The sequence below is a fragment of the Ovis canadensis genome, chromosome 5 (genome assembly GCF_042477335.2).
Source record: "Ovis canadensis isolate MfBH-ARS-UI-01 breed Bighorn chromosome 5, ARS-UI_OviCan_v2, whole genome shotgun sequence".
Taxonomy (NCBI): domain Eukaryota; kingdom Metazoa; phylum Chordata; class Mammalia; order Artiodactyla; family Bovidae; genus Ovis; species Ovis canadensis.
This window is the reverse complement of record NC_091249.1, coordinates 63,763,078-63,786,618: the sequence shown is the minus strand read 5'-3', so window position 1 is coordinate 63,786,618 and position 23,541 is coordinate 63,763,078. Positions and strand designations below refer to the sequence as shown.

At 51.5% G+C, this 23,541-nt stretch overlaps 1 protein-coding gene across 2 annotated transcripts in view; it reads left to right on the top strand.

Moving 5' to 3' along the window:
* NRG2 (neuregulin 2) overlaps positions 1–23,541 on the top strand; it is a 195,401-nt gene that overhangs the window by 118,206 nt on the left and 53,654 nt on the right. The window contains exon 1 of one of the 2 annotated variants that reach the window (XM_069589832.1): positions 16,001–16,212. The exons of the other annotated variant lie outside the window; for it this stretch is intronic. Coding sequence (XP_069445933.1) covers positions 16,116–16,212 — 97 coding nt within the window. The 5' untranslated portion in view covers positions 16,001–16,115. Of the gene's footprint in view, positions 1–16,000; positions 16,213–23,541 lie in introns of those variants that run through there. 2 annotated transcript variants of the gene reach the window in all.

Here is a 23,541-nt window from a genome sequence, read left to right as displayed (position 1 = left end):
CTTCTCTGACCCTATGAGCCTGGGTTAGCTCATCACCCTTCCCCCGACCTCCCTCCTGTGGAAGATAGAATCCCTGCCCTCAGAGACTTACAGTTTGCTTGGAAGACAAACCACAACAATGATAATAATAATAATAAACAAGCATTTAGCTCTGATATAAGGAGGTTACCTAGATTAACTCATTTAATCCTCACAAATGTGAAGATTAAGAATTAGTGCCCAATACCTTCAGGAACTCTCCTCAGCCTATGAAATAGAATCCAGACACCTTAGGTTAGCATGTAAGCTTTCAACACTGGAGTCTACATCTGCTTTTCCAAGCTAAGCTGGTTTGCTCACTATGCCTTGTTATAATCTGCACATTCTTGCCTCTGAACCCTTGCGAATGTTGTTCTTGTTGGGAATGTTCCCTACCTTCTTTGACCTGGGAGAACATTACCCATCCATCAAGCCCAGCTGTAGTCTCATTCTTCCATGACCACTCCATCCTCCACGGTTCTATAGCGCTTGTTTTCCAGACCACTCATTTTTATTATGAACCGAAGACAGTTTGTAGGAAGAAAACTTATGGAACACTAGACAGGTAAATCCTTACTGCCCTCTGTAGTCTCTCTGATTTTGGTTGAGAGCCTTGCATAGATGTCTCTGATGTGGTCTCTGCCCTGTTCAATTGCTATATTTTATTTATAATCTTTGTACATTGACATAGCCAACATATTTGTCACTGAAGTGGTAACCACGTATTCTATGGTATATGTTCATTGCTTCTCTTTTAGAGCCCTGTATTGTATATTTTGGGACTTCCCTGGTGGCTCAGACAGTAAAGCATCTGCCTACAATGTGGGAGACCCGGGTTGGTTCGATCCCTGGGTTGGGAAGATCCCCTGGAGAAGGAAATAGCAACCCACTCTAGTACTCTTGCCTGGAGAATTCCACGGATGGAGGAGCCTGGTGGGCTACCATTCATGACATTGCAAAAAGTTGGACATGACTGAGCAACTTCACTTTCACTTTCATTGTATACTTTAATTCAATTTTGTTTTCACAAATATTTACATGTCAAGTATGTGCAAGAGACCACATCTCTTGATGACCATCCTGAGACCAGCTTGTCTTCAGTATCACTGTCTTCCCCACTGTGCTTAGCTTGCTTGTACTAGATGCCCTGCTTGGTTGAATCCAACTATCACAAAGCCAGGCACTTTGCCATGTAACTCACCGCCCACCTCTACCCTGATACAAACTAAACCCATAAGGGCTAAGACGTGGAACAAGAGAGTATCCAGTACCCTTCTCCAGATGCTTGATGTCTCTAACATTGCGTCTCTCATCTTGTCATCTCCTGTGGTCCTGCCTCTCTCCTGAGTATCATTTAGTTACAGAGATTCAGGGAACCTTGAAGACCATTTCCTCAGGCATCTAGCTAATGCATACAAGCTAAACATAAGGACCAGGTCCTGGCAAGTGCTTCTTAGTAACACAGGGCCATGTGGTTGATCAGGAGGGTTTGGGGAAGGGAGGGTTAGTGGCCCCATGCCTGCCATTTCTCTTCCCTGTACATGACTTTGAATACAAGCTCGAAACACAGAACTGCTTGCTTAATCTGTACTCATCCTGTAGAAACCTGGCCTGGCTCCTCTGCCCCTGAAATGTAATCATTTCAGAAACACATTGTGATCCCTTCCACGGGCAGAAATAGCTAACTTTAAGCAAAACTTTTATGTGAAAATTCTCTGAGGTAGATAAGCTGGCAGACAGACACTGGTTGGTTAGATTGATTATTTGCTTTACAAAATGATTCACAAAGCATTTCCTTCCAGTAACACAGTCCCATCAAGCACTGAAGTATGTGATTCATTCATTGGCCAACTCTTCAAAACAATGATCTGTGACACTTCCTCCAGTCCCCTCCATCCCTCCCCCAACTTGCCTTTTTTAAGTTTTCTTCTTTCCCTTCTAGCTATTTATTCAGTGTTTGCTACTGGTTGACCCACCCTCCTATCCTCTTATTCTCAGGAAATCTTTCTCCTCGCTCTTTGCCCATCCACTGTTTTGATCCCTTATGGCTTCTTACATTGGTGATTTCTTTCCAGCCTCTAAATATAGGTCTCTTCTCACAAGTGCCTACTTCAGGCTTCCTCTTTTCTGTCTACACTTTCTCCTTTGAAGCCTTGCCGGCCCCTATTGCTTTAACGATACTTTTCAACAGTGACTCCTCCAACTCTATCTTCAGCGCTGACCTCTTGAGCCCACTCTGGCGCTGTGTTTTCGGATGTCTGCTAGGCATGTCCTGCTGGCAGACTAAATCCAACCTGTCTAAGCAGATCAAGCAGCTCTTGCCCTGTTTCCCCACTTCCGTCAGCATGATAGTCACTGATGTTCATAATCTTGGGGTTTGTCTTTGCTGCTCACTAACCCCATCTTGGACCCTCAGTTTCCTCACCTGTTTTCTGGAGGTGGTAATGCCCTCTCTGTCTCACTTAGAGGACAGAATAAAACAAGGTTTCTGGGAACGTGTTTCAAGCTGTAAGAGTACAGAAAAAAACGTGTAATCATAGTATTGTCATCTTCAGCTTTTTGTTCACTCTGTCACTTTGTATTACCATTTCCTTCATCTCTGTATCTCTCACCCATCCTTTTATCTCAGTTCTTAATATGACCACCAAAGTTTAAACCCTGTCACCCATTGCCTAGCCTCGTTCTGTATCGTTTAATTCAGTGGTTCTCAGACTGCACGCAGCCCACATAAGAATCACTGAGAGGAAATGATGAAAAATGGAATTATAGTCCCTCTAACAAGGGCACCGGGACAACTGGCTCTCCACATGGGAAAGAATGTATGTGCTTAGTCGCTCAGTCATGTCCAACTCTTGGTGACCCCATGGACTGTAACCTACCAAACTCCTCTCTCCATGGGATTCACTGGGCAAGAATACTGGAGTAGGTTGCCATTTTCTTCTCCAATTGGAGAGAATACCTTATACCATATACAAAAATTAGCATGAATCAAAGATAAAAATGTAACAGCTAAAAATACAAAACTCTTACAAGAAAAAATAAGCATAAATCTTTGTAACCTTGAATTAAGTAATGGTTTATTAAAAAAAAAAAAAAAAAGAGGCGGGTACCCAAAGCACAAACAACCAGAGGGAAAAATGATACACTGGAATTCATCAAAATTACAACTTTGTACTTCAAAGACACCATCAAGAAAGTGAAAGACAACCCACTGTTAGGAGAAAAATTTTGCAAGTCATGTATCTGATAAGGGATGCATATCTGTAATATATAAAGAACTCTTACAACTCAATTATAAAAAGATAAATGGCCCAATTAAAACTGAGCACAGAATATGAATAGACATTTCTCCAAAGAAGTTAAACAAATGGTCAATAAGCACCAGAAAAGATGCTCAATATCATTATGCATCAGTTCAGTTAAGTTCAGTTCATTTGCTCAGTCGTGTCCAACTCTTTGCGACCCCATGAATCGCAGCATGCCAGGCCTCCCTGTCCATCACCAACTCCCGGAGTTCACTCAGACTCATGTCCATCGAGTCAGTGATGCTATCCAGCCATCTCATCCTCTGTCGTCCCCTTCTCCTCCTGCCCCCAATCCCTCCCAGCATCAGAGTCTTTTCCAATGAGTCAACTCTTCGCATGAGGTGGCCAAAGTACTGGAGTTTCAGCTTCAGCATCATTCCCTCCAAAGAAATCCCAGGGTTGATCTCCTTCAGAATGGACTGGTTGGATCTCTTTGCAGTCCAAGGGACTCTCAAGAGTGCAAATCAAAACTGCAATGAAATAATGTAATGTTCCCATTGAAATGTATAAGTAGGTGAGTTGTAAGATATATGAATTATATCTCAATGAAGCTACTTTTAAAAAAAACACATAGTGAGATACAGCTTCACACCTACTAGAATAACTAACATCAAAAAGTCAGATAATAGCAAGTGTTGACAAAGATAGAGAAATTGGAAATTTCATAATGCTGGTGAGCATGTACAATGGTAAAGATGCTTTGGAAAACATTCTGGTATTTCCTCAAAAGGTTAGACAGAACTACCATATGTCCCAGCTGTCCCACTCCCAGATACCCAAGAGAAATTAAAACATACATTCACACAAAAGCATATACACAAATATTCATAGAAATACTATTCACAATAGCCAGAAAGTAGGAACACCCCCAAATGACCATCATTCCTTCATCAATGAATACATTAAAAAGTGTAGTATATTTATACAGTGAAATATTATTCAATCATAAAAAAGAATGAAGTATGGATACATGCTACAACAAGCATGAGCCTTGAAAAACAATATACTAGGTGAAAGAAGCCAGTTACAAAAGACCACATGTTGTATAATTCCATTTATATGAAATGTCTAGAATAGAAAGTTGATCAGTGATTGCCTGGGCTTCAGAGGGTGTCGGAGGATGGGGAAGAGGGGCGCTAAAGAGTACAGGGTTTCTTTTGGGGGTAATGAAAGTGCTCTGACACTAATTGTAGTGATGGTTACACAATTCTGGGAATATACACCCCCTCACCACAAACAGTGAGATTTGTACTTTAAATGGGTCGTTTGTATGGTATGTGAATTGTCTCAATTAACTTTTTTTAAAAATTTGTTTGTTTCCTTATTTTTGGTTGTGCTGTATCTTCATTGCTGCACAAGCCCCTATCCAGTCACAGTGCCTGGGCTCCAGAGCACGCGGGCCTCAGTAGTTGCAGTTCACAGGCTCTGGAGCACAGGCTCAGTAGTTGTGGTGTGTTGGATTAGTTGCTCCTCAGCATGTGGAATCTTCCCGGACTAGGGTTTGAACCTGTGTCTGCTGCATTAGCAAGCGAATTCTTTACCACTGGGCCAGTGGGGAAATCCCCCAATTAACTTTTATAATATAGTTGTAAGGAAAAAAAAATCAATGGTGGGGACAGGTTGCAGAAAACTCTAAATGCCAAGCTGAGGAGTGGTGACTGGATTCTCTAGGGCCAGTTTTCTCAAACTGTGTTTCATATGCCATCTGCATCAGAATAGCTACAAATACCAAGCCTGGCTCCACCCCTGAGACTGTAATTCAGAATGTATTGGATGGGATCAGTACTCCGGTTTGTAGGAAGCACCCCAGGGTGTTTGTAGCAGGTGGCCACAACCCATTGTGGAAAAGTGTTGCTGTGATCATCCTGCTGCCTCCAGACTCCTCCTGCTCCATCCTGCCCTATACATTGCTGCCAGATGAGCCTCTAAAAGGAGCACTGAGGTTGGGTCACCTCCTTGCTCAGAAACCCTCTGTGTTCTCCCATCCCTTGGCATGTGCTCCAATAGCTCTGGGCTACCTGGTCCCCACCCACTTTTCCCAGCCTTCTCTCCTGACTCCCCATCTGTGTCTTTGATGTCAGCCACATTGGAATGGTCATCATTCTCTGAACCCATTCTGCCAGTTCCTGCTCGGTGCCTCTGTCCAGGCTGTCTCATGTTCCAGAAAAGTCTTTCCTATACTTCCATCACATCTTTGCAGTACAAACATTACCATGAGTCTTTCTTTAACTGGCCAATCATCTGAAATTCACCACATAACCTTTCACAAACTTTTAGGCTATGTCATTCTGCTGCCTTTCAATCAAATAATGACACTCAAAGGGTTATGAGGGACACGTGCAGATCCATCGGCGCAGCTTGGCATGTGGGAGGAGCAAAGCCACCATGCAGGGAGCATTGGAGCAGAGCCCCCAAGCATAGGATACAGGTCTGGAGGCAAGTTTGCCTGTGAGGAGCAAACTTCAGGTGGCAGACTCTCCTGAGGAGTTCAGTGTCCTCCCTGGTGACCCAGCCATCAGGGGCATGAGGGAGTCACTGTCATATGGATAGGACCTGGGGGGGTCCTGGCCATCACCAAGCCCAACAAGCCTCGGCAGCTCAGCTAGCACCAGCTGTTCCCAGTAGCTGGAAACTGCTGGGTTGAATCCTCATCTCAACTAGTGACCTTGAGCAAAAAGTGCCCCCACCCTATTGTCCACCCAGTCACCTCATCCCGCAGCAGGAGAGAGAAGGCTGGAGAGCAAGTTCCAGTCTATTTGGTAATGAGCTCTTAAAAATAAAATGATTGTCAGATAATTATTTTACAGTGCAACAAGAGCCCCCTTGTAACCATTTCAGTAATTACATTAAGCCATTCTATTTGTGAGAAGCTAATAGGAAACAAACCATTAATTAGCATTTTCTCTTTCCTCCCACTGTCCCTTTCCCCTTGAGTTATTGGGGCCTCGCCCTGGGGCCAGAGACTGGGAGTGCTACCCATGGGGGTGGAAAACATTAGGAGATACAAGGACCGAGGCTCGCTGGGAGGGAGGCAGGGAGAGCGATGAAAGGCATCGGAGTCTTTGTGACTGGTATAACAGCTCCAGGACCTACCCTGGCCTAGCACCCACCTGAGTGCTGCCCCGGATGGCTCTGTTGTGGGGTCTGCTGTCGTGGGCTGGAGTGGAGCAGCCGCTGAGAAGCAAGCTGAGCCTGACGTGGGCATGTTCCCAGGGGCCTCAGAGCCTGTGGGTGGGGCGGGCACCTGGGCAAACAGAACTAAGAAACGGGCAGGAATGAATCAAGGACAGCTTAAATATGCAGAAATGCAACTCATACCTCTGGGCAAAAATAATCCCAAACAGAGTTATGTAATGATGGGAGGACTGTGCGAGGAGGGGTGAGGCTGCGAGGTGTAATATACACAGATTGGAGTGAATGAGGGAGAGAGATGGAGGATGAATCCATGGGAGGATCCCAGGGGATTTGACAGAAAAGCTCATGAAGCTATTGTCTTTAGGGTGGGTGTGCACGTGTGGACATGTGTGTTTTGGGGGAGGGCATCATTCTCTCTGGATCCCTGGAAGGCAGCTAGAAGAAGGCAGCTCTAAGTAGGGTGGAGTTCCAGGCTCACAGTGGCCTCAAGGCCACTCCACATGTGCAGGGTCCCTGATCCTGAAGTGGTAGGGACAGGGAAATGGCCAGAGGGCCCAGGCAGGGGTGGAGGGTGTGAAGTATCCTGGCTTCCTATAGTGTCTGGCTTCCATCAGTGTCTATCCTCCTATCCCTGACTCACATCCCACTTCCAGTCTTTCTGCTGATTGGAGTCTTCCCCTTCCTTTATCGGAAGTACCCGCCTTGACTGACCACCCCAGGTCACACTGATTCCCCCCAGGGAAATTCCGGGAATTTGTCTGATCCTCTCATAGGAGACTATCCATGCTGCTGTCCTATGCTGTGATTTTTGTCCGTCTGTGAAAGTTTTATCTTCCCTCTAGACTGCGAACCCCTAAGGCCAGGTCCTTTGTGTCCAATGGTGCCCAGCACCGTGCCCCTCACAGAGCAGGTGCTGAGCAAGCAATGTCTGACTCCAAGGAGCAGACAGACGTAAAGCAGCGGAGACACAAAGGCTCTGGTGGGGTCCCCCTTAGGTGGCCAAGCTATTGAAGCCACTGGCCACCAGGTGAACCCCAGAGACTAGGGGCTGAGTGGGTGGTGTTGGACTGATTTGGGGGACAGACTGTGTATAAAATGACATAAAGGAAGCTCTTGGCTGGACATCATTCAGAACCCAGAACAATGTAGGTCATTAGACAAAGGCTTGCAGTAGACACTTCACTGACCATAGTTTTCAGAAGCCACCGCCTCAGAGATGGTGGGAGAAGGAGTCAGATTCATCAGAAGCCTGGGTGTGACTGGGACAGGGTGTCAGAAACAGATTTGGGGATGAGGATGGGTGCAAGAGGGCCACTGAAGTCATCATTGACATCTTCCTCCTCATGGTTGTCATTCTCTCATGGTGGTGGGAGGATGAGGGTGAGTCAGTGCTGTGGTCTGCAGTCTTAGGAAGACTGCAAGGAATTCTGTGGCATCCAGTTGGCCAGGGCAGGTGCTCAGCGCTCCTGAGGCCATGCAGTTGCACACTGGTTCCCATGGGGATCCCTATATACACCCATGGGCTGGGGTTACAAGAGTAGAATTTTCCAGCAGCCAATGGTTGATCTTCTGAAGATAGGAGGGAGGCTGCTCTAGGGGCAAGGAATGAAGTTCCCAGAGATGGGAACATATCTGGAGACTTAGCTCTTCTCTGAAGGTTTATTGCTAGAATGGCCCTTGGAAAGCATTTTGGCTTCCCTTCCATAGACAAGCAGACGTTGAGGCCCAAAAGGAAAATATGGCTTTCCCAGGGGCCACCAGGAGGAAAACTGGTCATGCTGAGAGGAGAACTCAGGTTTCCTGGCCTTCTCTTGACCTCACATCTACTTGGAATTTGTAGACCTTGCTTCTGAGTGAATTATAGTATTCACAGTTCCAGGGTGCTCCAAGAGTCAAGAAGAGCCTAGAAGATTCCATAGTTTTTATGGTTAGTGTGAGGACTTCCATAAGCTGTGAACAGGGGCTCTGAGAAGGAAAGGGGTGATTTGGGATAGGAAGAAGAAAGAGGACAGGGCCAGTGTTGGGTCTTCAGGATCCTTGAGGCCCACCACAGCCACTGTGAAATTAGTGTCTGTGACGCTGTCCTTTGGGAGTCCCCAAGAGGGCTGAGTCTGACATGCAAACCAGCACCCAGACCAGAGCAGGGAGGCTGGGCTGTGGTCCCAACAGCAGCTAGGTTTGGGGTGGCAGGGCTGGGCTGGGCAGGGCTAGGCTAGGCAGGGCTAAGAGAGAAGAGAGAATTTTTTGCCTCCAGGCTCATAAATGCCTATATTGGGCAAGGCCTCTTGTTTCCTTGGGTGGTGACCAGGAGCCTCTCCAAATTTACCAGCCTGGCTCAAATTGTCTCCCTCAACTTAGAATGGGACTGCAGCTTTATAGATGAGCTCTCTCAGTCCTCAAAGGACTGGGAATAGACTCTGGCTCCTCCAGCCTGACCTCCCAGAGGGGACAGAGACACATGAGCCTATTCTATCTAAGAAGGCTGGCTCCTCATTCATTACCCGTGCTGCACCAGAACAGGATCTGCAGGGTCAGGACAGTTACTTCTGGGAGCACTTACTCTCATGGGTTGCTGATCCACGCAGTCATTGTGTCCCCCAGATGGTGTAGACAGCAGCTAAGCCCTTGTGCGTGGTCTCCACAGTTCCCAGGCCAGCAAGTGAACCATTATGTCGTTACATAAATAAACTATGTACATTCACAGGCCTTGGTGTGTAAGTGCCAGTTATTATTATTGCTGTGTAATTACACAGTTAGCTTGAAGAAGGAGGCAAGCGGAAGGACTGAATCACTCCTCACACACACACTCTGGGAACGGTAGACAAGCTCCCCTCTCTCACCCCTGAGAGAAGTGTGGCTCTGGGTCACACAAGATGAAGCACCAGAATTTCCCAGGTGTTCCCAGGCAAACAGGCAATTTGCCCCCAGGCTGTGCCCTGGAAGAATCTGACAATAGGAATCCAGGACCTCCTGACCTCCCGCCTTGGGGCCTGATACCCGTACCCCAGGCTTTGTGCCCGCGCCCAACTCCCTCCCCGTAGCAGAACAGAGGGGCTACAGGTAACAACTCAGGGCTTCTGCCAGGCCAAGAGGACACAGAAGGAAAGGGCTGAGGGACAGCGTGCAGTTGGGAAAAGGGCCTGTGGACCAGTTACCTCCCTTCCCCATCATCAGTCTGGTGCCACTCACCTGTCTGCTCCCAGCCGCTCCCCTCTTGCTGGCAAGCATGGAACCCTTAGGTTCCTCACACGAGAGACCTCTCAAGACCATTTCATCCAATCTCCTGCTTTCCAGATGGGAAGACAGGCCAGAGAGGGAAAGAGACCTGCCCAGGGGCACCCCAGCAGGTCCCCAGGGGACACTGGAAGTGGCAGCTGGTTGGCCTCCCTGCAGCCCCATGCTTCTTCATCGTCTTGGTCACCCTCCCCCTGCTACCCGCTTCATCACTGGGCTGCTCCAGTTTCTTACTTCCTCTCTCCATCCTGCTCCGAGCCCTGCCCAGGCCTGCCTGTCACCTCACCTCTCCCCTGGTTTACTCTCCCATTGCTGCCTCGTCTTTCTTCTCCCGGGCCCTGGAGCCAGGGGAGTCTCCCCACCCTCTCTTTGGCCAGTGCTTTCTTCCCTCTCCTGGGCCCTCCCAGCTTGTCCTGGGGCTCCTCCTGGGTTGGGCTTGCCCCTTTCCTTCCGCCTCCTCTCTCAAGAGGGCTTGAAAGGAAGGATGAACTCCTGGGCAGGGAGCGTGAACTCTCTCCTGGCTTTGGGACTGGGTGGCCTGAGGATGAGAGTAGAAGCAGAGGTGCCCACCCAGAAGCCCCCACAGCCAGGCCCAGCTCAGGCTCTGGAACAGCTGACCTGTGGTCCCCCCAGGGGCTGAGGGCAAGGGGACAGGTCACAAGGGCATGGTGGGAGGAGTGGCCTTGTACCTTGGCACCACTGGTGCCAGCCTTTGAGCTTAGGGAGCTGTGGAAAGGCTGGGCCCTTTACAAATGTCCTCATTTCTAGGTCAGAAATGAATTTCCTCCTCCACTTAGTGGAATCTCTGTGAGAAAGGCCTGTGGACTTTTTTTTTTCTAAGCAGAAACCAACTTTTGTTCAGAACATCACAGTGTAAGAGGACTGGTTTGGAGCCTGGGTGGGATGGATGACTGATTTCAATCTCCCTGCAGTACCAGGGCTCAGGGGAGCTCATGTACATCGGTGTAGATGTAAGTGTGTGTGCTGAGTTGTGGTTTAGTCACTAAGTCGTGTCCAACTCTGAGATCCCATGGACTCTGGCCTGCCTGGCTTCTCTGCCCATGGGCTCTCCCAAACAAGAATACTTGAGTGGGTTGCCATTACCTACTCCAGGGGATCTTCCCAACCCAGAGGTCAAACTCACATCTCCTGCATTGCCAGGTGGGTTCTTTACCAATGAGCCACCCGGGAAGCCCCAGTGTGCTGAGTGGGCAGGCACAGTTCAGAGGGGAAGAGCCAGGGTTTACAGGGCTGTGTGTGGCTCCAGAGGCATTCTTACCTGGCAATGGAGTGCTTTTCTGCACTTTTCTTGGGTCTCTTAATCCCTCCATCTCTCAGGTTCTAGTGGTTTTCCCAGACTGGAAGTAGGGGTATGATGGTGAGATCTGGGGGCACTTCTCCCCATTTTGTAGCCTGAGTCCCTGGTGATCTGGAAACTGACATGCTCAGAGGAACCTAATCTCAGAGGCAAAACTGAGTCCAAGTCCAGGTGTCGTAACCTCTAACCCAGGCCCTTTTGTCCAAACCATGCAGCTCCCTTCTCTTTGGCTGCCTAGTTCTCTGCAGGCTGTTAGAGAGATGGAGGCATGAGTGAGCTTGTGTGTGAGAAGAAATCAGTTGTGGTTTACAGAGATGCTGAAGCTGCAGGCCCAGTGCAGCTTCTGAGAGAGGCACTTGCTGGGCTTGGTGGGCTGGGACTGGGCCCCCAGCGTTCCTCAGGGCACGCCTGGCTCCAGCCAGGATCCTACTGTCTCTCAGAGACATGGGGGTAACAGGCTCGCCTCCAGGGTGACTGGGAAACTCTCCGGTCCTGCAGGGAGTGGCATATTGATCTGTTTCCTCCTCTAGCAGCCTCACTGGGTAGGGGGTGAGTGAGAGGAGCCTTGTGACTTTGAGGCACTAACATGAGGGTGGCTGAGAGTAAGGTAGCTTCATCTTCTCCAAAGACTTTTAACTCCCATGCAAGCTCAGGGCTGGTTCAGGGGCACCCTTTCTAGGGCTGGAGGTGGCCCTTGGGAAGTGCAGCAGACTCTTCCTGGCCTGAGGTCACTGGACAACCTGCAAAACAGTGAGTCCAAGGGAAGGGGTCTTCGTCCCCACTGAGACCCCGCTTCAAGAGAACACTACTGGTAATCCTTTTGGAGCCCCAAAGTCTCAGGTGGAGGAAGGGGTAGTATTTTTTTTCCCCCTTTTCACTCAAAGGCATTTTTGCACATGACTCAAACAAGTCTAAACTTTGCTGAACTTCAAAGTTTGCCCATGGCACAGCCTCAAAGTGGAGGGGAAAATGTTAAAAAGAAAAAAAAAGTTTGTAAGCCAGTTAAACACTGTGTTGTTGCTCCTTAAAGGAATTGAATTAACTTGTTATGTTACTATTAGTGTCCCATTGTGAAACCAGGGTGGGGGAAAGGCTTCTTCTCTGGGTGATTGGTCTCTCGGCCCATCCCAAGGTTCGGCTCGCTCCTGGATGAGGTTGATCTGGGCATTACACAACCCGTGGTAAGAGGAAGGAGTTCCCATGGCAACAGGTTTTGCTCCCAGGGTCATGTTCAGGCTCCTGGCAGGAGCCTTGGTCCAAACAGAAGGTGGCGGGGAGTGGTGTTCCTCTGCAAAATGGAGATAATGATAGACTTCCTTCATAGTGGTGTTGTGAAGGATTAAGTGAGTTGGTACTATAAATTTAGCTATTCTTACTACCTCTCCTTTCACTGCCTTTGCCCCCTGGGTCAAGCCCCCACCCCTTACCTAACCCTCACAATATTTAGAGCCTGATACCTAGTCTAGCTAGCTCTATGTAATAAAGGTAGTTAATGGTTGACCTGCTTTACAGGTTCCCTTGTCTCCATTCCCTTCCCCTGTCCATCCATCGTGCACACTCCATTCAGATTAATTTCTCTAATTCATATTATCTCAAAAAAAGTCTCTTTCTCAAAAAATTGTCAGTGAATTCCTCTTATTTACAAAAACTTCAGCCTGGCAGTCAGGGTGCATCTCTGGCCCGAGCACAAGCAGGGTAGTGGAATGGGGAGGAGCACAGGCCCCTATGAAAGGGCCTATGAGTCCTTGCTTTGCAGTGTCCCAGTCACATGACTTGGAATGAGTAATCTCATCATTCCTGGTCTTTGTTCTCTCTACTGTAAAGCAGGGATAATGACCGAACCTACCTCACTGGGAGCGTTGTGGAGATTACAAGAAATAGCGTGCGTAACGTACTGAGCGCTGTGAGCTCTGATATACGCTAGGTGCCCAGTGTTTGCTGTGTTCATGACTCGGAGCTCCCATAATTTCCTCACATCAGCCTGGTCTGGTCACGGTGCCTAGAGACTGCTTCCCTTAGGTCTTTGCCGTATCTCACCCATTGGAACCCCTCACCTGCACCCCACTGAAGTCTCCCCACCTTGGAAGACCTTCTTCAAACCCCGCTTCCCTCAGCAGCACACATGGATACCCCAGCCTGTGAAGAGCGCTCGTGCCTCTTGCAGTTGCCGAGGCACTGCTGACTCTGTTGTGCATCCGTACTGAGCCATGAGAGCTCTGGCTGCAGGCTCCCACTTGGAGCCACATTGTCTTGCTGCTGCCTTTGGCCTTTGTTCACTAATGGGAGGGGGTCACTCATCTGACCCCCAGGAAGGTACCCACCTCTTCCATGTACTAGGTGCTGGGCTCCCAGCCCTAAAGGAGCCCGACTCTAGCCGGGGAGACAGGTATAAACTGAAAACAATACAAAGTGATGTGTTCTTCCAGAGATACATAGAAAGCACTAGGAAGCAGAGAATCAAACTATTGCCCTCTCCCACCCCTCACAAACTGTGCTTAAAAACTTTTGGAAATGGACCATTGCTCTGAGGATAAACTCCAGTGCCATTACTGGGTCTGCAGTACCCTGTTTGATCTGACCCCTGCTTCCCTCCTCCCCAGGCTCCTGCTGCACGTATGTCACCCCCACACTCCCTGTGTACACACACACTTGCCTTACATGCAGATACACACACCCTATGCACACACTCCAATGCATACACCCATATACACACTCATACACACCCCTCAGCACACTGACTGTCTCTTGGTTTCGCAAAGGCACAAAAGCTCCTTCCTGCCCCAGAACCAGGATGTACTGCTGCTTCTGCCAGGAATGCTCTTTCCCACCTCCCTTTAGTCCAGCCAACTCGACTCATTCTTTGAATCCCAGTTTAAATATTTCCTAGGGAAAGACTTCCCTCACTACAATCTGTTTCCTCTATCAACCAGTAGGTCAACATGTAGAAATATTTGTTGACCCAGTGTCTCCTCAGTATTTAACACAAATTTTAATTAGTTCATTATTTGTGTAATTAGTTGTTTGTCCATCCTCACCAAGACCGTAATCTTCATGTAGGTAGGCCCATGTTTGGTTTGCTCACATCCAATCTCCAGCACATCGCCCTAGGCCTGAAACACAATAAGCCTTACTACATATTTGCTAAATGATTGAACAGAGGGGTTGGCCAGGCCAGGGCAGGCAGGGAGGAAGGGGGGGAGGCCATTCTTGGAAGAGAGATTAGTCCGTGCAAAGATATGGAGAGGAGACAATATGGTGTGTTTGACTTGTAAGTAAATGTGGCTGGGGTGCAGGATTAGAGGCTAGAAGGCTTTGAGCTGTGGCCCAATGGAATTGGGCTTTGGATATCAATCGTGAGCTTAGGTTTAACCCAGAGGCAATAGAAAGCGAAGTGATCTGGTTTGTGTTTTAGCAGGCTCACTCTGATGGCCTTGAGGAGGTCAGAACTGAAAGGGCAAGACTTCAAGAAAAGAGACCAGAGTCTATGGGACAGGAGGAGAGAGTAAACTGAGTCAGTGACCAGGTGGCTGGGGAGGGATGGGTGTGAATGCCACCTTGGAAGCTGAATGAATGGGTCAGGGTTTAGAGCAGGAGTGAGACCTGGACTCTGGCTCTGCCCCAGACCCCTGGCTGCCCACCTCTCAGAGAGCAACGCTCCCTGAATTGAAGTGAGCGTTCCCTGCACCTCAGCTGGGATGTGGGAGGGAGATCTCATTCACTTGGTCTTCCCACAGCTGGCCCCTGATGGGACAGGCTTGAGGTCCCAAGAGCCCTAGGACATCAGCCGTCTGCGTGGGCACTGCCTGCATCTTCTCTCTTTCTATGTCCACCCCCTCCCACTCCCCCAATGCCGCCCCCTCTCCCCATTTGGCCTCAAGGTCTGGTCAGGCCCCCAGGCAGCCCTGGAGCCTCAGAGTCTCTGGCCTTGACCCAGAGTTCTAGCCTGCTCCAGGCTCTCCTAAGGAGGACACTGTCCAGGGAAGCCTTGGGACCCTCTCCTGAGGAGGCAGAGGACTGGCTGAGATGATCTTTGACTCGGATTCCAGTTGGGATGACTGTAAGGGGACACCTCAGGCAGAGCGAGGCAAACCGCAGGCTCAGGCTTTCTGGGAGCCAGAAGAGGGAGAGCCTCTGCTATGTAACCCTTTCAGCACCACACCCAGGCAGGAGGCAGGACGCTGTCCTTTCTGACAGCCCTCGCCCTTTGGCTTGGGAGAGGTGTGCTGCTAGGGAGGGGGGATTTCAGTGTCTGAATTCACTGTCTCTAGCCTTGAAAGAAAAGAGCCAGCTGGTGCCGGCAGCCTGGGCTGTCAGTGTGTGTGGGAGGGGACCCTACTAGCCACCTGGGATACCCAGGTTTCTCTGACTGCAGCCTGCCCTGGCTGGGAGGCTCCTGGGCCACAGACCCCTGCTGCCAGGCACAAATGGTAGCTCCATAAAAGGTCTTACCCCACATTTGTGGTGTCCTAGGGGGTTACAACTAGACCTTCAGGGATGGGGAGGCACAAGCAAACTGCCTGTCAGGTGGGGTGGGCGAGCGGGCCGGTGGGGGGCACTAAAGCAGTGGAGACAGACTGCAAAAAGCAGGAGCTCTTCCGACTCCGCGGGGCTGGCCAGCGGGCTTCACTTCGGTCCCTTCCTGGGCCCTGCTCTCGCTGTCTCCCCACCCCCATGCTGTCCTCAGCCTGGCCCTCGCTGGGGGATCTCTACTCCCCCTCCTCAATCCTGGCTCAGGCCCCCAGCCCAGCTCCAGCCCTCTCTCCTGGCGAGGAGGTCGTGGTGCTTCGTTTGGGCGCCGGTCCTGCCTTCCGCGGTGGGCCCTGGGAGGGGTCCTGGGCCAGACCGGCCGCCCACAGCCCCCCGCAGCCAGGGCGGGTGGTGGGGGGGGGCGGGTGAGGGCGTTGGGCGCGGGAGGGGAAGAGTTAAGGCTCGCCGCTCCCCTCCCCCGGAGGGTGTGACCGCCTATAAGAAAGGCGCCGCGCTCGGCACTGGGGCTGCAGGCGGCGGGGGCGCAGCGCGGCTGCGGAGAGCTCAAGCAGTCCCTGCCTCCCGCGCCTCGCCCGCCTGCCTCGCATCGGTCCCACTAGCCGGGACCCCGGGGCAGAATGTCGGAGTCCAAGAGGAGGGGCCGAGGCCGAGACCCTAAGCACCGAGAGGGGAGGAAGCGGGAGCGCAAGCAGGAACTCCTACCCGGGGAGGAAGGTAGGGCACTACCTCGGCGCGCCTAGGCACCCCGTTTCCCTGGGAGAAACCTGCCGCCCGCTCACGCGGGTGAGTCCGGGACAGGACGAGCGGCCGCTGAGGTGACAGGCACCCTGCCCGCGTGCAAGCGGGTCTCTGCGGCTAGGCAGGCAAGGAACTGCGCGCTGAAACCGGTCGGTGCCTGGGAGCGCCTGTCCGCCGGCCACCGCGTCTTGATGGAGGGGGCGGGAAAGAGGCACGACTCGCGCGGGCAGGCCTGCAGGGGAGAAGCCCGCAGCTAGCAAAGTGGGGCTGGGAGCGATGGCCGAAAGATCACGGACTGGCAGATGCTGAGGGGACTGGCCCGGCTGCAGCGCTCAGGGAGCTGTCACTGCCTTCCCGTCCTCCGAGTGTGCTCAGGGCTAGCTCCCACCCATGTGCCACACCTCCAGGAGTTCTGCTCAGCCATTGGAGCAGCAGCAGCTGCGCCTGCCAGCTCTTGAGAAGGGATGCCCTGTCCGGCAGAGCCCCAGGGAATAGAGAGCCACTGCTTCTGTGACACATATTTCCTTTAGATTTGGAACAGGCATCAGGCAGTTGTCCCCCTTTGGCCTTCAGAAGAGTGACTGCCTTAGTTTCTGGGAGGTGAGAAGGTGCTCTCAGCAGAGCCTGTGAGGCCACGTTGGTGGCCTCCCTGGGCAGCTACAGGGTGAAGGAGGGGTCCCCATTCAGGGACTGGTCTTGGGCTTCTCAGGGCTGGGCTTAAGGTGTGCACGTCCTCCCCTCCAGGACTAGGCTTGCATTATTGGAGCGCTGTTGGGAAACCTCGGATTCTTGCTTCTTTCTTTGGTTCTTCAGGCCAGCATTTTATTAATGCCTATGTTGTACTAGTCAGCAGGCCAGGCATATTCAAATGGTTCATCTCCATTGACTCCTCATAATGAGCCTGGGGGTGGGCAATCCTAGCCCCATTTTACAGAGGGAGCAACTGAGGCTTACTGAGGTTGGAGTCACAAAGTAAGTTCCAGAGAAAAGTCTTGGGCTTCAAATCAGCATTCCTGAACAATGATGCCCATTTTACTGGATCCCTGTCCCTCACTGGGGTTCCTGCCAGAGCTGCAACATAAAAATGTCATCAAAAGAGCACTGGATTGGGAGATGGGAAGCTTCAACTGTGGTTGAGAATTTGGCCAAATTACTTCTCTTTTCTGAATTTCTGTGTAATGAGGGAGAAGGGGCTAGGAGTAAAATACTGCCTTCAGCCCAGTAGAGAGAAGAAACTAAGGGAAGTTAAAGCCCAGTCTGTGTTCTCTTCTTGAACAAAGCCTCTTGGCCCATTTCTCCTGGACAACTGTGTCTGAGAGTCCTCCGTAAGGTAATGGACATTGTGGATCTGCCCTGATGGTACCAATGTGAGGCAGCTTAAGCTAGGTTCATGTCTTGTGGGATGAGCTCCCATCTGAGATCTGAAGGAATTCAGGGTGCCTATTTTCAGGATCAGAATTCATGGATTTGACTCAATGAGCCACCCCGCTTCTCCCCACCCTACCATGCACATCCTAGTGTGGGCACCTTGGAAGGCTGGCTACATAAGGGCAATGTCAGGGTTGCAGGAGCTGAGCTGGTAGCAAGCCACATGGGCTTCAGCAGGTGGGAATCAGTAGTGCCAGAAGCCAAGCAGCTACACAGCGTGGAGCATGCGAGCGTGGACCAAGCATTGGGGCAGAGGTGGCAGAGGGCTATCAACAGGAGCTGTCGCAAGCCTCTCAATGATCTCTTCCAGCATCCTCTACTCCCGTGAGAAAGTCTTTCTTAATGTCTAACTGTAATCTCTCCTGCTGTCTTTTCTTCTCTTGTTTCCTGCTTCCCAGTGGGTAGTTCTTCAGAAGGCTTCTTTCAAGAAATCGGCTGGTCAGCAGATACCAAACAGACCCAAGGCCTGAGCTAGAGGAATTTTGGAGACCTAGGATACTCTGGAACGGGGAGATCTTGGGGGAGGGTCATGCTCTGAAACAAGATATCAGAAGAAACCATGTTGGCAGGAAGCAACAGTCTTAAATCCTTGCTATGTCACTGGGGAGGGCGGGGGTCTAATTTCCAACTGCAGAGGATGAGTGCTTAAGTCAACAGCAGTGTTCAGAGCTAGCGGCCTCCCTCACAACTGCCCTCCAGACTCATCTGAGGCTGCAGGGTCCTCCTCTTTCATGTTTAGAGCACCCCGGCCAGGGAGAACAGACACTGGGCGACTGGAGAGGGGTCTTAGCCAGGGCGGGGCCACATTTGGTTGAAAGATTGGGAGGTAAAGATATGGAGAGTGTGAGCAAGTTATCCATTAAAATCTTCAGCTTAGACAGTGGAGGATATCTGGAGAGTGGGAGGGAAAAAGGAGGGAACATTAATTAATTGGCTCCCCTGTCCCTGACCACACGTCCAGCAGCCCCCATCTGCTCCTTGGCAAATAGCAGAAGGGGTTCCCCTATACTCAACAGACCCAGGTCAGCGTGGGGAAATGGATTTTCCTCTGTCTCAACTCAGGAGCACGGGCGGGGCTGAACTGCAGGTATGAGCTCTGCTCCGTGACTCATTGAGAGATGGTGGGACTGACGCCTGGTGTCCCTACCTGCGACTGGGTTCCCCTCACCTCCCATCTTCCCTGATCCCCAGGGACTGGGGTAGGGGTGGCTGGTTAGCCTTGCCAGCCGTGGCAGGAGTGTTTGTGGGGAGGGGTGGATAATAAATTCACTCCGGTCCCTGGGGTCCAGCCTCTGTGTGTCCCAGGCGCTGCTGTCTCTGGGCCTCAGGAGACGTGCTATGCTCTCAGCTCTCAAGATCTCCAGGACAGAGCCTCAGCCCTCAGGCCCTGTGTCTCTGAGAATCCCAAGAGGGGGAGAGCTGTGGATTAGGATAGGAGAGGGGGAAAGCTGGCCCCAAAGAAACTGATAACCCCTGAAAGTGCTGTGTTGTTTTGAAGAGTGACTTTGGAATTTGATTCTAAGTCACTGGCCTTTTTCATGTGCCCCCTGGAAGGCCAGTCAGGGTTTGATGGAAAGCGTCCCTCTGTTGGAGCTCCTGTGTGAACTGGACTCTGTGTCTGCCCACAGCAGGGCAGGGGGCAGGCTTTGGTCTTCAGAGGAGTATGAAGGTGGATTAGCATCACTAGCTGAGCACTCTGGACACGGATCATTTGAGTGGGCGCAAAGAAATCCTTGCAAGGTCATTCTCTTTCATCTTTTCCATCTCCTGCCTTTGGTGAAGATAGCGACCAGACTCCTAGGATAAACTTCTGTCTTTAGACTGTCCAGGGTCAGGTCAGAGGTGGTCATGTGCCTGCCTGAGTGCACGTGGCTAAGCCACATCTGGCAGTTGTTTCTGGCAGCTGCCGCCTCTGGCCTTGGCCCCTGGCTGACCCCGCTGTGCCGGGCACCTGGAGCGGTCCTCCTGGCCCTCTGGGGCTCAGCCTGTGCCTCACGCTCCGCTCCGGCTCCCTGGCACCTCGGGGTTCATTAGGAACAAGAACAACAAGCAGAGAGTGACTTTGTACTGCCCAGCAGGCTTTCATCCTGAGAGCTCAAAGCAGTTCACACACCAAGACTCATCAGTCCTCAGCCCAGGTCCCAGGCACCCAGTGATGGGGGCAATGGGACGGAGAGCCCTAGCTTTTCCAGATGGGACAGCAGTGGGGCTGGGAGCATCTGGAAACAGGGAGTCATCTATGGTGGGAAATCAGGTGGCCAGTAGGTCTGGGATAGAAGTAAAACTGCACTGAGGGCTTTAGGCTGCAAACAAAGGGGAGAGTCTCCCTTAAGAGACTATGAGCTGGGCCCTTCTTTCCCTCAGACCCTCTGGTCTGTGTGCTCTGTGAGCTGCTAGAAAAGAAGCAGAAGCTTCTTAGGAATAGAAGCCCTTGGACTTGGATATTGATGAAGATCCCTAAGTGATCCCCACTTCTGCCCTTGGTGCTGGGTGCTTCAGGGCTGGCTGACCTTAGGGTGGTGTCAGAATGAGGATATTTGGAGGAAAAAGTGCTGGCCCAGTATGGGCAGGCCCTCGCCCTGGCCTTGGGGGTGGAGTCTCCAGTGGGGCTACCAGGCCTGGTCCTAGCTCCACTCAGCCTTCCAAGTCTGCTCTGCATTCAGGCCCACAAGCCTGGCCTGATGGACAGTTGGTATAGGGAAGAGATTTGTTTTGTTCTTGTTTTTTTTTTTTAATGCTGGCAAAGCACTGCCAAAACTTGAGACCTGGGGCCCATCAGAACCATGGCCATTATGTTTTCCCACCGTGTCTGAGCCTGCAGCACAGCATTTATAACTTTGCAGAAGCGAATGAAGCATGTGCTCTCTGTCTTCCTCTAGCCCGGGCCTGGCCCTGCCACCCATGCGTTTACCAATACCTCCAGGTCCTGGCCACGCGGGAACTATACAGATGGCATGTGCTCTCATTCCTATAGTGTGTTCAGTTCTGCACACATTCACGGAGTTCCTCCTATGTGAGTAAACCAGAGGCCCTGCCCTCAAGAAGCTCAGACAGAGATTTACACAAATGCCTGTGACTGGAACCAAGTGTAAAGCCAGAGACACATGGGGTGCATGATGAGGAAAGGGAGGGAGGGTGTAGGGAGGGCTTCACAGAGAAAGTGACATTTAAGCTGAGCCTGGATGGTGAGCCGGAATTCACCAGGGTAAGAAAGGGCCTTCCAAGAGGTAGGAACGTTTCATGCCCAACTTGCTTATGGCTGGGTGATGGGAGAGGAGCAGGGAGAAAGGAGGCAGCTATCATTTACTGAGCACTTACTACGTGTCGGTCCTGATTCTATGAAGTTTAGGTACTATTTTATCATCTCCACTTTACAGATGAGAAAACTGAGGCAGAGAGAGAGTCCATGACTTGCCTGTGATCCAGCATGACTTAGTGGCAGCATGGGGTTGTAGGCTCAGGTCTGCCCCCTGCGTCTGCCTTGCCCTGCACAGTCCACCTGACTCTGGGCTCTTCCACAGTCTGGGCCCCCAAGAAGAACCAGTGAGGGGCATGGGTGGCTCTGTTTGTTGGTCCACTTGTTGGAGCAGGTCCTTTCTATCAAACAGCTGGTCAAACATTTACTTCCTGGGTTCTGGGGCGGGGTTGAAGGATGCAGAGATGAGCAGGTTGAGGCCCTGCCTTCACAGGGAGCTTGCAGTGTGACTGTGGCAGCAAGGTGTGAGCAGGAACAGGGGAGCACTGACCCAAGGGGCAGCCCAGGGCCCTGAGGTGGCACCAACAGTCAAGAGCTCCTGGGAAGCCTGAGGGTATTAATGTCGAGTAGTCCAGCCAGAAACCAAGCTCAGGGTCCAGAGAGCCCAGTGGGATCTAGCATCAGTCTGGGCAGTTTTCAGGTCCTTTTTTTTGGCATCCCTTGTGCAAAAGGTGAATGTCTCAGTCCGTGGGGACCTGGTGGAAAGCATAAACTTAGAACTTGCTAATAATGCAAGTTCTTGGGCCCCACCCCCTGACCTTCTAAATCAAAACCTTGGGGATGGGGGCCAGCATGTGTGTTTCAGCAAGCCCTCTGGTTGACTATGATGCATGCTGAAGCATGAGGACTGCTGGTTAAGCTGTGGCCCAGCCTTGCAGGCCAGAGCCAGCCCCACAGCGCCTGTGCCAGGCACCATGCTGGGGGGCTGCCAGGGGAATGGGGAATGGGGTCGCCACCTTGTGGGCTGAGAAGGGAGCAACAGGGACTTCCCTGGTGGTCCAGTGGCTAAGACTCTGCACTCCCAAGGGAGGGGCCTGGGGTTCAATCCCTGGTTGGGGACCTAGAGTCCACATGCCACAGCTAAGACCTGGCATAGCTAAAGCAACAAATAATTTTAAAGAAGGGGGCAACAGAAGGTATTTGGGAAATAAAGTGCAATCCCAAAGATACACTGCTAAACATGGTGTGTAAGAGAGAGAGACCCGCTGAGTCAAACAGGTTTTCTGAGTGTCAGGCTGGTGAGTTCAGACTTCTCCGAAACCACATGGAGCAAAGAGTTCTGAGCAGGAGACCGACCTGGTCTCCCAGAGCCACTCTTGAGGCATGTCAGCCACCACCAGTTTGTAGAAGGAGTGGCAAGAAGAGGGGACACCCAGGGCTCTTTCCACTTCCCAGCCAAACAGTCGGGACATGGGCATAGGGATGGTGGGTGGAGGGCATGCAGGTTTTGCCTCTGGACAGCTCACCAGCTGGCAGCACTCTAGAAGGATTCTGGCTGGAGTTTGGGCCTTGACAGAGGTCTGTGACTTCTGGCGCAGCTGGGCAAGGCTGGATCTGGGCTCATGAGCTAGTCCCTTCCCTGTGCAAATGGGGAAACTGAGGCCCAGAGAAGCTCACAAACCAATGAGGTAAAGAGTTTGGCAGCTACCAGGCCAGAGAACTTCCTTGTTGGCTCAGACGGTAAAGAATCTGCCTGCAATTCAGGAGACTTGGGTTCGATCTCTGGGATGGGAAGATCCCCTGGAGGAGGACGTGGCAATCCACTCCAGTATTCTTGCCTGGAGAATTCCATGGACAGAGGATCCTGGCATGCTACAGTCCATGGGATCACAACAAGTTGGACATGACTGAGCGACTGAGCACAGACACAGCCAGGCCAGAGAAAGAACAACAGCTCCTAAGACTCGGCCCCTTCTCCTGCCCACCATGCCTCGTGTCTCAGTTCCCCGAGGGCCACGTGGTCTCCTGCCCTGGCCAGCCTTTGAACCGTTTGCCTGGAACACTGTCTCCCTCCTCTCAGTCACCCTTCAGGCCCAGCACAGGCTTTGTTTCCTCTGCAGAGCCCTTCCTGGCCCTCAGGGTAAAGAGGGAGGCGTATGTCTGTGTCCCCACGGCCCACAGTGGGCCCCCCTCACAGTGCCCCCACTCAGCTAGAATCCCCACCAGGGAGACTGTGTTACATGACCCTCAGCTCCCGAAGTGAGCACGTGGCACATGGTTGAGTGAACCCATGAAGGAGGCTGTTAACAAGCTCTTTCACCCCTGACATGCACACCTCTGGCACCTACTCCGATTTGAGGAGGAGCAGTCTCGTGGGAAGAGGCTGCCCTGACTGAGCCCCCTGCCCATGGCTACGAGCCCCTCAGCGCTCAAGCAGCCTGGCGGGCTGAGTGCACAGTCTTTCGGGGAGGCCCCGACTGCACCGTCTGCTCTGTGGTCCTAGGGCAGATCCCTGTTTTGGCCGAGGGGGACGCAAGGACCGAGCTGTGGAGGAGTATCAGGTGGAAAAGGGCCCTGGGACTAGCCATCGAAGGACTCCACCCTCCCAAGTGCTGGCAGCAGTCTTGATCTGGACCACTATGAGGCCTCATCTGTTACAACCCAGCCTCACATCATTAATT